This window comes from Ictalurus punctatus, chromosome 6 (assembly GCF_001660625.3).
Source record: "Ictalurus punctatus breed USDA103 chromosome 6, Coco_2.0, whole genome shotgun sequence".
NCBI classification, from domain to species: domain Eukaryota; kingdom Metazoa; phylum Chordata; class Actinopteri; order Siluriformes; family Ictaluridae; genus Ictalurus; species Ictalurus punctatus.
Genome location: NC_030421.2, coordinates 28,481,502 through 28,495,638, shown reverse-complemented (window position 1 = coordinate 28,495,638; position 14,137 = coordinate 28,481,502). Strand labels below are relative to the sequence as shown.

The 14,137-nt window shown below is 39.0% G+C and overlaps 1 protein-coding gene across 2 annotated transcripts; it reads left to right on the top strand.

Annotated features, from left to right (window-relative positions):
• The first annotated feature begins 2,415 nt into the window (after positions 1 to 2,415).
• Positions 2,416 to 13,611, top strand: znf148 (zinc finger protein 148). 2 transcript variants are annotated; one of them, XM_053681081.1, is made up of 7 exons: positions 2,416 to 2,437; positions 5,471 to 5,928; positions 7,899 to 8,024; positions 8,175 to 8,298; positions 8,400 to 8,483; positions 8,673 to 8,791; positions 9,479 to 13,611. In XM_053681081.1, the coding sequence occupies exons 2-7, from the start codon at positions 5,575 to 5,577 to the stop codon at positions 11,090 to 11,092; spliced, it is 2,421 nt and encodes an 806-aa protein (XP_053537056.1). In that variant the 5' UTR covers positions 2,416 to 2,437; positions 5,471 to 5,574; the 3' UTR covers positions 11,093 to 13,611. The 2 variants fall into 2 exon arrangements, with proteins under 2 accessions (XP_053537056.1, XP_017324953.1); XM_017469464.3 differs by lacking the exon at positions 2,416 to 2,437 and adding an exon at positions 2,515 to 2,705.
• The last annotated feature ends 526 nt before the right edge of the window (positions 13,612 to 14,137 follow it).

Genomic DNA, 14,137 nt, shown 5'->3' with positions numbered 1-14,137 from the left:
TGGAGCATCTTCAGCAAGCACTTATCGAGCCTTGCCCTAACTGCTGCATAATTCCGATAATGATGCATGAAGCTTTCAGGGTACAGTCGGGTATTATTGTTCCTCTGATGCTGTGTAATTGCATTAAGAAGTGCGGTGAAAAGCAGTCATGGATGCAAAGCTGTTTTGTAAGAAAAAAATGTACACTTCTTTGCTGTGAAGGCTTTTTCAATTTTCGAAAAGAAGATTCATCAGGAGGAAAGAGGTAAATACAAGAACTGTTAGAGCCAATGCAACAGGCAATGAGTGCAGAATTCTGAGGAGCTTAATACGGCAGGGTCACTGACCAGCTATTATGTGCTGTAAAGGGATCCTGCTCGAGACACTTTAACCCATTGGGTAAACGAAGTGATGGCACAGGAATGCTCTAATGCAGGTTAAGGCCCTGGCAGGAGTTGTGGATAATTGCAACATGGTGCTCAGTCCAGCTTCACCAGAGTTTGACAGTTTAAATGTTGCTTCATCATTCCTCATGTGCTCTGAGTGATTCTCATCCTCAATAAAGAACAATATCAGCACTTGAGTGATTCTCATCCTCAATAGGGAGCAGTAAACTATAAAAACCATTTATAAATGCAGTCTGTTATTTGTCTGGCAAGTTCCTCTATGTTATGAACCCTCACTAGTTCCAAAGGAAACTGCCTTGGCAGTCTGGATTTTGAGGAATTTAAACTGAAAGAACTGTATCTAACTGTAGTCCTTCAACAAAGTGGAGCACTGCCAGATAAGAAAGGCCAGTGAATGAGCGTGACCTAGCTAATAGATTTTATAAGCTACCCACATGAGGTCATGGTCATTAGATGAAAACTTTATCATTGGTACTCGAGCAAACGGGAATACTCCACTAGTTACGAAGGAAAACCGTACTGGCAGTCCTCCACTTAGTTGTTTAGCCAGGGTTACATACATGACCTTCATAAATTTGTTTTTGGTATTGCTTGAACTTCTCAAAGTCCATCCATCCATTCATCCTTTTTCTGTACTGCTTATCCTATACAGGGTTGCAGGGAGCCTGGAGCCTATGCCAGGGGACTCGGGGCATGTGGCGGGGGACACCCGGGATGGAGTGCCAAGCCATCGCAGGACACAATCGCACACAGACTCACACAACCATTCACACACTACAGACAATTTGGAAATGCCAATCAGCCTACAGTGCATGTTTTGGGACTGGGGGAGGAAACCGGAGTACCTGGAAGAAACCCCCCAAAGCACGAGGAGAATATGCAGCGTATAGGATATGAAACACAATTTGTATGGTGTCAATACACGAAAGTCTTTCAGATTTTTTATTTTATTTTTAAGAGACCTTTAAAAAAAAAAAAAAAAGGATTAATACTTTCATCATGTGTCTGTACTTTCTAGCAATATTTGTTGTGGATAAAATGTTTGTATTATAGTGCATTTGTCAACATGCATACACTGGAGGATATAAGTATTGAACATGTCAACATTTTTTTCAGTAAATATATTTCCAAGGAGGCTATTCACTTGAAATTTTCACCAGACATCAGAATTAACTCAAGAAATCCACACATTAAAATCCATAAATGAAGTTATTTGTAATAAAGAGGAATGACACAGGAAAAAAGTATTGAACATGCTAACTGAAATGTATTTAATACTTAGTGGAGACGCCTTTGTTTGTAATGACAGCTTCAAGATGCTTCCTGTAGGAAGAAATTAATTGGTCACAGTATTCGGGTGTGATTTTGGCCCATTCTTCTAAACATATTGTCTTCAAAGACATATTTCATTGGAAATATATTTACTGAAAAAAGAACTTGACACACTTAATACTTATTTCTCCCACTGTATCTCAGGTATTGACACTATGGCATTGCAGTGGGTGGAAAAATATAGGAAATTAGTGTAACAGTGGAATTCTTTAGCAAAAATAATAGCTTTTTTTCTGAGACAGGACTTGAATAAGAGCCAGATTGTACCATTGTATTATTATAGATACATCACAGTTGTAAAGTCTCTGTTCATAAATAACCTATTTGACAAATACCCATAGAAGCCATTGCAAATATTTTCCATTATGTGCCACTTGGTTAAGGCACTGAGCAAACAGCAGAACAGATTACTCCTAGGTGAAGAAGGCCTTTGCCAACCTCGGATGGGAAACTATTTTCAGGACATCTGTAGATATTTCCCAGAGACGATATTTGCGTTGCTTTTGCCACGAATAAGTGATTATTTCACCCCTTTGACTCCAGTCCGTCTGTGTTTAACAGACGCATCTGATCTGAATCCTCTGCACTTGGAGAACTTTAACATGACCGACACCCTGTAATAGAAATGACCAAAAATCCCCACAATGCAGTGCAAATAAATGGCTGTAGAGTGGAAAAGAGTACAGTGGTCGTATGCCAAACAGCGTTCCTCTCACTATGTAAGTGCACTACATCCTGATATTCATAACAACGACAACAACGCCCTAGGTAGTGCACTTAATGAGCAATAGACAGCGATTTGGAATGCAGCCCTGGAATGTCGCTACAAGCTTTCCAGCTAGCCAGTTGCTAATCAATCAGCACAGCAGCAACGAAAACTTTTACAGGGAGATTATGACTGCTGATTATATTCGGGTAGTGGCGCTGTGAAAAATAACACTTAGCTAACGTAGCTACGTGTAGAAAATTACCAGCAAAACCGTGCGGGTGAGTTCTTGTGCTATTTTTTTTTTGTTGTTAAAAAAAAAACAAGTAGTCGCACCGTTAGCAAGCTAGCCATCAAAGTTGTGTGTTTAAGATAACGCTAGCTAAACCGGCTACTGTTGTGATTTCCCAGGCCTGAAAGGTTAACATTGCTAGCCAGAAAGCTAGCTAGCCCGTGTCCGGTGATGATTTATCAGGCTAACGCAGGCATCTAATAGCCATTGAGCAGCGGCCGTGACATTTGTAAGGCCGATTTGACAGCGATGTTTTAGTGTTAATAAATAGTCTGGTATTTATTTAAGCGCTGCAGTAAAGACGTATTAGTTAAACAAATATAATTTCGGCTATAATCCAGGCAAATGATTTAGCTACGTAGTTAGCTCGCTGTGTATTTCTTCAGTGCTCTACCAGCTGGAGATCATTTTCATAGTTTTATAATGCAACAAGGCTTTCAGTATAGGTTTATCTGATCACCAAACATTCGTAGCTACTGTTAGCTAACAGTACAACTTGTTCATCGACATTACAAGGTCATTTTCTATCAAAAGTACTGCGCTTTATTATTTTTGTTTTATCTTGATACACACAGTTTACAAGGCCTTTACGTAGCCGTTAGTTTGCTGGCCGTAATAGACCTTCCAGCAGTGTTAATATGCCTCTATAATGAACTGTATAGCTTTGATAATTAATAAAAGAATATAAATTATTATTCGCTACATTGGTTAGCTGGGGACCAAGCTGCCTTCCAGCGCAACCAGCTGTGTGATATACAGCCATAACTAAAGCAGAATGAACCTTATCTAATATTTGATGTCACTCATAGACCCATAGAGAATATATACAGTATCTCCCAAAAGTGAGTACACCCCTCGCATTTTTGTAAATATGTGATTATATCTTTTCATGTGACAACACTGAAGAAATGACACTTTGCTACAATGTAAAGTAGTGAGTGTACAGCTTGTGTAACAGTGTAAATTTGCTGTCCCCTCAAAATAACTCAACACACAGCCATTAATGTCTAAAACGCTAGCAACAAAAGTGAGTACACCCCTAAATGAAAATGTCCAAATTGGGCCCAAAGTGTCAATATTTTGTGTGGCCACCATTATTTTCCAGCACTGCCTTAATCCTCTTGGGCATGGAGTTCACCAGAGCTTCACAGGTTGCCACTGGAGTCCTCTTCCACTCATCCTTGATGACATCACAGAGCTGGTGGATGTTAGAGACCTTGTGCTCTTCCACCTTCCGTTTGAGGATGCCCCACAGATACTCAATAGGGTGTAGTCCCTCACCTTCACCCTTAGCTTCTTTAGCAAGGCAGTGGTTGTCCTGGAGGTGTGTTTGGGGTCGTTATCATGCTGGAATACTGCCCTGTCTCCAGAGGGAGGGGATCATGCTCTGTTTAGGTATGTCAAAGTACATGTTGGCATTCATGGTTCCCTCAATGAACTGTATCTCCCCAGTGCCGGCAGCACTCATGCAGCCCCAGACCATGACACTCCCACCACCATGCTTGACTGTAGGCAGGACACACTTGTCTTTGTACTCCTCACCTGGTTGCCGCCACACACGCTTGACACCATCTGAACCAAATAAGATTATCTTGGTCTCATCAGACCACAGGACATGGTTCCAGTAATCCATATCCTTAGTCTGCTTGTCTTCAGCAAACTGTTTGCGGGCTTTTTTGTGCATCATCTTTAGAAGAGGCTTCCTTCTGGAATGACAGCCATGCAGACCAATTTGATGCAGTGTGCGGCGTATGGTCTGAGCACTGACAGGCTGACCCCCCACCTCTTCAACCTCTGCAGCAATGCTGGCAGCACTCGTATGTCTATTTCCCAAACACAACCTCTGGATATGACGCTGAGCACGTGCACTCAACTTCTTTGGTCGACCATGGCGAGGCCTGTTCTCAGTGGAACCTGTCCTGTTAAACCACTGTATGGTCTTGGCCACCGTGCTGCACCTCAGTGTCAGGGTCTTGGCAATCTTCTTATAGCCTAGGCCATCTTTACGTACAGCAACAATTATTTTTTTCAGATCCTCAGAAAGTTTTTTGCCATGAGGTGCCATGTTGAACTTCCAGTGACCAGTGTGAGGGAGTGTGAGAGCGATGACACCAAACTTAATACACCTGCTCCCCATTCACACCTGAGACCTTGTAACACTAACAAGCCACATAACACCGGGGAGGGAAAATGGCTAATTGGGCCCAATTTGGATATTTTCACTTAGGGGTGTACTCACTTTTGTTGCCAGCGGTTTAGACATTATTGGCTGTGTTGAGATATTTTGAGGGGACAGCAAATTTACACTGTTACACAAGCTGTACACTCGATACTTTACATTGTAGCAAAGTGTCATTTCTTCAGTGTTGTTACATGAAAAGATATAATCAAATATTTACAAAAATGTGAGGGGTGTACTCACTTTTGTGAGATACTGTGTGTGTATGTGTATATACATATACATACACACACACACACACACATATATATATATATATATATATATATATATATATATATATATATATATATATATATATATATATATATATATATAAAAATGTTTCATATGAATTTGCATTTATAGTCTTCCCACTTTTAACCTTCTAAATATTTCATGCCTTATGTAGAATGGTAACCTGCACATTTTACTGGTTGAGCAGTGAGATTTATTTGTAACTGAGGATAATGACCAAACACCATCACCCTCCTTGTCCGAACATTGTCTTTATTTGTCCTTCGACCTTCAACCAGGTTGGCAGAGGACTAATATCCAGCTGTCACGAATACTAGCACAGGTCCATGACAATCAACTGTTTTTCTGGAGCCACGCAGCTGCAACCAAGTAACTCAGAAAGATGAACATCGATGACAAGTTGGATGGAATCCTGATTCGATGTGGCACTGTGAACCTGCACCACTCAGCGCAAACTTTAGCACCCTCTGGGGTGGACAAAAGGGGAGGAGCAGGAGGAAGTTTGGATATGTCGCTTGGAGAAAAGAGCTTGGCCAATCAACCCCTGCTTGCTGATGATGATGATGAGGAGGAAGATGATGATGAAGATCTGGCTGGTGGCACACTGACCTCACACAACCTCATCTCACACGATGCACTTATGGTTCATGAGGAGACGGTGAAGAGCAATGCAGTGGGAGAACAAGACTTCTCTCAGCGGCTTTCTCACAAGCTACCATACACTCTACACATGCCTGTGAGTTCACTCTACATTACAGTGCCTTCCATAATTTTGGCACCCTTCGTAAATATGAGCAAAGACTACTGTGAAAAATTTGCGTTGATTGTCTAAGCTTCTGATCTTTTGTTTAAAAAAAAATCACAAAACTTCTCTGCTCTCATGGATGTCAAACAATTGCAAACACAATCGACAAAAAAGACAAAATCTTAAAAGTTAAACACTGGTGTCCAACAATTATTGGCACCCTTTTAGTTGATACTTTATGCTATCTCCCTTTGCCAAGATAACGGCTTTGTGTCTTCTCCTATAATGCCTGAATAAATTGGAGAATACATGGCAATTGATCTGAGACCATTCCTCCATACAGAATCTCTCCAGATACTTCAAATTTCGCGGTCCACGCTTGTGGACTTTCACCTTCAGTTCACCCCACAGGTTATTGATGGGTATGGGTTATTGATGGGTAAGTCAGGGGACTAGGATGGTCAAGGCAGGACCTTGATTTTGTGGTCAGTAAACCATTTTTGTGTTGATTTTGATGCATGTTTTGGATCATTGTCCTGCTGGAAGATCCAACCACGGTCCATTTTAAGCTTTCTGGCAAAGGCATTCAGGTTTTCATTTAATATCTGTAGATATTTGATATGAGTCCATGATGTCATGTATCTTAACAAAATGTCCAGGTACTCTGGCAGAAAAATAGTCCCAAAACATTAGAGAGCCACCACTATATTCAACCATGGGCATGAGGTACTTTTCCATATGGCTACGTCTCTGTGTGCACCAAAACCACCTCTGGTGTTTATTGCCAAAACCAGCTTTATTTTGTTTTCATCTGACTATAGAACAAGATCCCATTTGAAGTTCCAGTAGTATCTGGCAAACTGAAGATTCTTGAGTTTGTTTTTGGATGAGAGTAGAGGCTTTTTTTCTTGAAACCCTTCCAAACAATTTGCAGTGATGTAGGTGACTTCGGATTGTAGTTTTGGAGACTTTCTGACCCCAAGATCCAACTAACTTCTGCAGTTCTCCAGTTGTGATCCTTGGAGATTTTTTGGCCACTCGAACCATCCTCTTCACAGTGTGTTGAGACAGTATAGACACACGTCCAATTCCAGGTTGATTCATAACATTTCCAGTTGACTGGAACTTCTTAATTAATGCCCTGATTGTGGAAATGGGCATTTTCAATGCTTGTGCTATTTTCTTATAGCCACTTCCCATTTTCTGAAGCTCAACAACCTTTTGCCGCACATCACAGATATATTCCTTGGTCTTACCCATTGTTATGAATGAATTTGGCCTATGTGTTACCTCATATTTATACCCCTGTGAAACAGGGAGTCATTGTTGAACAATTTCCTGTTCCTAGTCACCCAGGTGTACTAAAAAAGTTAATATCATTGGGAATATACTTCAAATATATTTTTCTCATATGAATTCATAGGGGTGCCGATAATTGTTGCACACCTATATTTAATGAAGAGGGTTTTTTTTTTTTTTTTTTTTTTTTTTTTTTTAAAAGATAAATCTGTTTCGTTTGCAATCGCTTGCTGTCCATGAGAGCAGAGTGTTTTTGTGAATTTTTTTAAAAATTATTTATTATTTTTAATTTTATTTAAATTAATTTATTTACTTTAATGAAAGGTTAAACAATTTTTCACAGCCTTCTTTGCTCAAATTTAACAAAGGTGCCAATATTAGTGGAGGGCACTGGACTATATAAATGTACATCAGAGGAAGCAGGTGTGTATGTCAGTGTGTTCTAGCTTTAAAAAAAAAAAAAATCTTATTTAAAGTAATATAACTTTATATTGAAGTATTTCAGTTGATCCTCCCTTTTATGCTGTTTTTTTAATGAGCAAGATTAACATTTATGCTGTATTACATAAAATGTCAGTGGGCATTTTAGTCTAGTGTTGGGAACCAACTGATTTCAGCTTTTCTGCTTAGTGTAATTAAATTTTCATTTGTATTCTTTTCAGGTGAATATTAAACAGGAACTGAAGCTGTCCAACCCATTAATTCTCAATAAAAAGGACAAGAAACAGGAGACTGACCTTACAGAATGTCACAAAAAGAAGAAGAGAAAGCAGCGGTCTCCTGCAAAGGTAGCTATGCATTCTCAGTATATAGACTTTAAAAGGAATGGCATTTCTGCCACTGACTTTTTTTCTTTTCTTTTTAAAACTGAGTCATATGTCGACCACGTAAATGTGAGCACGTAAACTGTGAATTAAACGATGTATCTAATCTGTTAGATTCTTACCATTAATGAAGATGGCTCACTGGGACATCAGAATCCAAAGTCACACATCTGCGAGCACTGCAACGCTGCTTTCCGAACAAATTACCATCTACAGAGACATGTCTTCATCCATACGGGTAACACAAACACTTGCACACCTACTGAATGTGCTGAAAATGGATGGTCTTTGCTCCCCCGTTTCCTTTATGATTATCTCTTTCTACAAATTCCTCTACAGGAGAAAAGCCTTTTCAGTGCAGTCAGTGTGACATGCGTTTCATTCAAAAGTACCTGTTGCAAAGACATGAGAAAATTCACACAGGTAAGAAGAAATCCCAAATCATAATTGTAATCATGATCAATATCTCTATCCAGCAATCAATTTTTGACCATTCACGTACATAATTATAGTAATATTCATTAGTCATTTTACTTTAAAACACACAATGTTTACTTGATGGATGTAGTATGTCTTATTTTCCAACTACTTGAATATGTTTTGATCCTGTAGGAGAAAAGCCATTTCGATGTGATGAGTGTGGGATGAGATTCATCCAGAAATATCATATGGAAAGACACAAGAGGACGCACAGCGGGGAGAAGCCCTATCAGTGTGATTACTGTCACCAGGTTAGAATAATACAATTTTCACATTTCTGTGCTGATCTTTTTGGGTGCTTTGACATGTGCAGTGTTTAATCCGTTTTTAATCAAACCCTGGTGTATTTTCCTCTTTTGGTGCGGTTTGTTTGTGCAGGTAAGAACACACTAATCGCACTCAGGTGCAGACCTAAATAACTGATCCTAGACCATCTGAGCATTCTTTAGCATGGTTCTATTTCTGTCAGAAAGTAGTTTGATCCTGATTCAATCCAGCTGCACAAAGTGAACCAAACACGCCACGTGTTTTGTGTGGTGGGATCTGTTGCCGGATTTCTGACCAGTGAATGAAAGAGCTTGAAGCGTGTGTTTTCAGCCCTGCACACTCCTTAGCCAAAGTTTTTAAGCTTTTTGGTTTATTTAATTGTGTGCAGTTAGAAAACAAACAAAACCACATAGCAAGCAAAAACATTTTCTCTGATTTCGAAACCAGATTAATGGGTGTGAAAGTGTTCTTAGGGTCTTTATTTCTGCCTTGTTGTGTATTGTTAACAACACTATACAAATGAACTGAAATTGAATTAATTATTCGTTTGTACTTGAATACAGGACTGTCCTTGTTTTGGCCAGTAGCTTGCCTTTCTTGAGGTATATTTTGAGCTAGAATTGTTTAATAGTGTCACTTTTAACAAAAAAAATCTTTTGTTTTGTCCTCAGTACTTCTCCAGGACTGATCGAGTCTTGAAGCATAGACGTATGTGCCATGAAAATAAGGAGAGAAAGGTCCATAAAGCAGTTGCCAAAGATGGCCTTCTTCGCAGCACAGAAACACTTGCATTCTCCTTCCCATCCAAGGAGAGCACTCTACCTAAGAAAAAGCGTCAGAAGTCCACTGATAAGAACAGCACCTCAGTCCAAAACACTGCTATCACAGACAAAGCTGTGGAGGGTGGTGAGAAGAAGGAAGAGGATAGACTCGGCAAAAATGAATGTCTTCCTCTTTATGACGTTGCCATCAAGGTAAAGGATGAGTATGTAGTGACAGAATATTCTGTTGAACTCCCAGATTGTTCTCCAGGAAGCAGGCAGATTACTGGGGAGGCATCTTCTGATGAGATCATGCCTCCAAAGATAGTGCTGAAGAAGATTGCTAGCAAGAAGAATGTAAAGCAGCAGCCCTTGGAACACTCGCAGCTTTTGTCACCTTTGTCATCATTTGAGGAGGGAAAAGTCACAAGATATACATTTGAAATTGTTGATAACAAGGGCATATTGGATGCAGAGCCAAGCCCTGACTTGGAGACTGTCGATCCGCTCCAGGTTGGGCCTACAAAGCCCTCTGGCAGCAGCACAAACTATGATGATGCCATGCAGTTTCTCAAGAAGAAGCGTTACCTCCAGGCGACCACGGCCAATAACAGTCGGGAATATGCGCTGAATGTGAACAGCATCTCCTCACAGCCTTCAGTTACTCAGGCAGCTGTGGCCACTGTTATAGATGAGACTGTACCTGCCACAATCCTATCCGAGACTCAGACTCTGAACGTGGAGATCAAAGCGAGCCATGAGAAGAATGTGCTCCCTGATGAAGTCCTGCAGTCACTCCTGGATCACTACTCCATTAAGGCCAATGGACAGCCAGAGATCAGCTTCAGTGTAGCAGATACAGAAGTAACTTCCAGCATCTCCATCAATTCATCTGATGTTTCGGAGAGTAGCCCTACTGAGGCATTGGGCACTAGCTCCCAAGCACCCACTGCAGAGAAAGCTAGTCTTCTGCAAGAGTATTCAAAGTTTCTCCAACAAGCGTTGGAGAGGACCAGTCAGAATGACAGCTACCTGAACAGCCAGAGCCTAGCATTTGTGAATGATGGTGCAAGCCTTGGTGGGCAGCCCTTATTTTCTACAGATAAACAGTTTGGTTCTCCAAGTCGGTTTAGATCAGGTATGAACTCTCCTCTGAGACTGGACAAACCTCACTTTGGTCTTTTAGTGGATTCCCAACACTCATTCTCTTTTTCGGGTGATGAAACCAACCCATCTTCTGTGTCACCAACTGAGGACTTTCTGGAGCAGGTGTCCCCCAAAAAGACAGACACTCAGGGCATCACTCAAACGTTTCAGATTGCCACTTTTGATCAGAACTTCCGATCTCAGTTCCAGACGTCCCGGTCTGGACTGTCTTCACAATACAGTGTCTCCAATGGACAGGTCACCATAAGAAGTCATGGAGGAACAGACTTTCCAGAATTTTCTCTTGTTAACGTTACTGAAACCAGAACTCAAATGAGCTCCTCTCCAGATGCTACAAGCAGCCACACGTTTGGTTGAAAAAACAAAAATAAAGCTATTTAAAATTTTAGTCATTTAAAAGCACTTTATACTCTTGCTCTGCGAATGTAAGCAGCACCGTATTGGTTGTTCATCTCATGGCAAGCATTTGAACTCCAGAAGTTCTCATTCTATTTGCTGGTTACTTTAATCATGCAAGGATGAGAATCATTTTAGGAAGTTGTTTTTGTTCTTCAGCACACTCATTTAATGTCTGTATACATGTAAAAGGCACTTTTCTGTATTTTTTGTTAATTCAGTCAGTTCATTTGAACATCATACTGCACAACCAGTCTCTCTAAGAGAGAATTTATTCCTTAGAGGTACAAACAGATAAGCTCTTAAATTGCCAATTTAAACTCATGAATTCATAATTTTATATAATGAAATTCTCAGATATTTTTGCACAACACTATGAAGGTAATATTCATTTTAAAGAAAAGCATTTAAATTATAATGGAACTAGGTACCTTGATTGACACCTTAATTTTTTTCTTTGTACAAAAAAAGGTGTCCATCCATGGCACTAATATGCCATGACCATAAGAGATACAATTCATTTAGATTATACTGGGAGAGTATACCTCAAATACAGCATGGTGTAATTAATAAAGATATCAAAATTTGAGTGCATTCCTGAAGTTCAATTTTTCAGTAATGAAAAAGGTAGGCTTGAAGTAGGCTTACCTGAAAAGTTGTGTTTTCCTGCATGTAGTGCCTTTTTGTGTATCTGTGAAATATTCATACATACCCTTAACTGCCTTTCTTTACCAATCTTTTGTTTAGTTTTGACTATGAACCTAAAGAAGTTAATAGTTTTAAAATTAGCTGACCTATTAAATTTGCACTTAGGCTTCATGGGCAAAATCAGTGCTCTTTATACCTAGGACTTTCAATCCAACTGGAGATACAAAACCCAGCCTGAATTATGGTGTTATTGGTCTCTTTTTGAAGCACCGGTTCTAATTTCCTCATTACAATTATGGAGATATTTTATAGGGTCAGATATTGGTGATGTCTTTATTTGCTATGTCATTTTATTGTGTGTTTGGTAGTTAGCAAGCAAATATCTGAAATTGGGAAATTACAGTTGAGTCATGTAACTTTAATCATTGTCCTTGAAATATGAACTAAAGTTTGCCTTGTCTATCTCTAAACTGACATTTGTGTATTCACTGCATTGTTTGATGAAACAAATGGTGCATGACTTTGATCTTTGGTACATTTATTTAGTATTTATAACCATACATATTCTTGTTATACATCTTTTCATTGAATGATGAATCACTTCAGCATACTGGCTTTGTATGATTCGGTCCCCCCCAGGGAAGGGGGTGTTTGAAATGTCTTAACCAAGTCCATAAGCTGTAATTCATAGATGCTGGTTTTCAAAGCCTACAAGTGTGCCATGCTAAACTACAGACCAAATTTGATCTACATTGTAAAGAGATCTTTAATATAAATTGCTGTTACTCATAATTCATTTGGAAACATTCCCTTATTTGACTCAGATGTGTGTCTTGCTATATATATATATATATATATATATATATATATATATATATATATATGCGTGCCATATGTGTGTATGTTGTACATTTAGAGCTGCACATTTTGTTTTGTGTATGCTAAGAGTGAGATGGAGAAATTGGAGCTTTTTGTGAACTCTGGATTTTTAGATGAATGTACTCTGTTAATTCAGTCTGCATAATCCTGTTGGTTCTGGCCTCAATGAACACTGCTCATGTTACTATAGATTCATAGAGACTAGTTCTGTTTTCTTTTCTCTCCCTGTCTCTCTTCCTGTAGTTGAAGATCACACAGTAGATAATGTCATTTTACATCTTAAAAGCTCATAACTCTATTTCTCATTAATATAGGAATTGTTTAATTTTTCTACTAGATGCACTAATATCAAATCACTCAACAGATATCAGCTCTATATATCATGCACCTCTTGAGCACAAGTAAAAGTGTTTTTTTGTTTTGTTTTTTAAATGGTAGTTGGTCCTGGATTAAAATTCATCAGGTTTCCAATCAGACAGGATGTTCCTCAAGTCAAAATAAAGTGAACACTTTTATTTGCCTTGTAGGATAGTAGTATTATTTTCTGTTACTGCTACAGTCAGTTGCATAAATTCTGTGATTTTATTATTTTTTCTTTTGCCTTTATTTACATCCCATACATTGGAATTATGGGAGCATTGTTATTGATGGATACATTTCCCCCCCTTGTTTAGATTGACACAATTAACTGTTCTGAAGCAGTGGTGGTTTCTGAACTTCTTAGTTATAGACATTATCAAGTTGATGTGGGATGCATGTCCACTGTTTTATATACACTGGTTATATTTTTTATATGTATGCATTCTATTGTAGCCAAATTACTACCATAGAACACCATTCATTTTATGCAATATGATGTATAGAACGTGGAGGGAAACTTTTTTTTTCTTTTCTTTTCTTTCTTGATTGCATCTCTTGTGTATGTCCCTTTTGAAATACAACTGAAGAGTTCAGTGGTGTTTCTTTTATTTGTTTTGGCATTTGTCCCCCTCCTTACTACATTTTGTGGGTAATTAAGTTTCACAATTGCGTGTTTCTCTTCACTGTAGTGTTTGTGCTGAAGCTACAGTGCATTCCTGTTCTGGCCACCATATGTCAATAGACGGAGTCGACAGAGTCAACAGTGTCTTTCCCTTTGTCAATATACCTGGCAGAATACCAACGCTATCCTCACATAATATGTTGATTTCTGAGTGTTTTTTATGATCAGACACAGCTTTTAGTCATTTAGTGGATGTGGATAGCTCCTTCAGACCTTTTTATGAAATAATCTTCAGGATAATGCTTGTCTACCCTCCACATAAAAATGAAATAAAACCATCCCCATTTGTTCTTGTTGTAACAAATACTGTTTGGGCCAAATTTTCGAGATATTTTAGATTAGATCACTAAGCACTTTATTAGGAACACCTGTACACCTACACATTCATGCAATTATCTATTCAGCCAATCATGTGGCAGAAATGCAATGCATAAAAT

Coding starts and splice junctions, on each gene's coding strand:
- znf148 (XM_053681081.1), top strand. CDS start 5,575: ATGAACATCGATGACAAGTTGGATGGAATCCTGATTCGATGTGGCACT. Junction 8,299..8,399: donor ACATGTCTTCATCCATACGG/GTAACACAAACA, acceptor ATTCCTCTACAG/GAGAAAAGCCTTTTCAGTGC. Junction 8,792..9,478: donor AGTGTGATTACTGTCACCAG/GTTAGAATAATA, acceptor TTTTGTCCTCAG/TACTTCTCCAGGACTGATCG.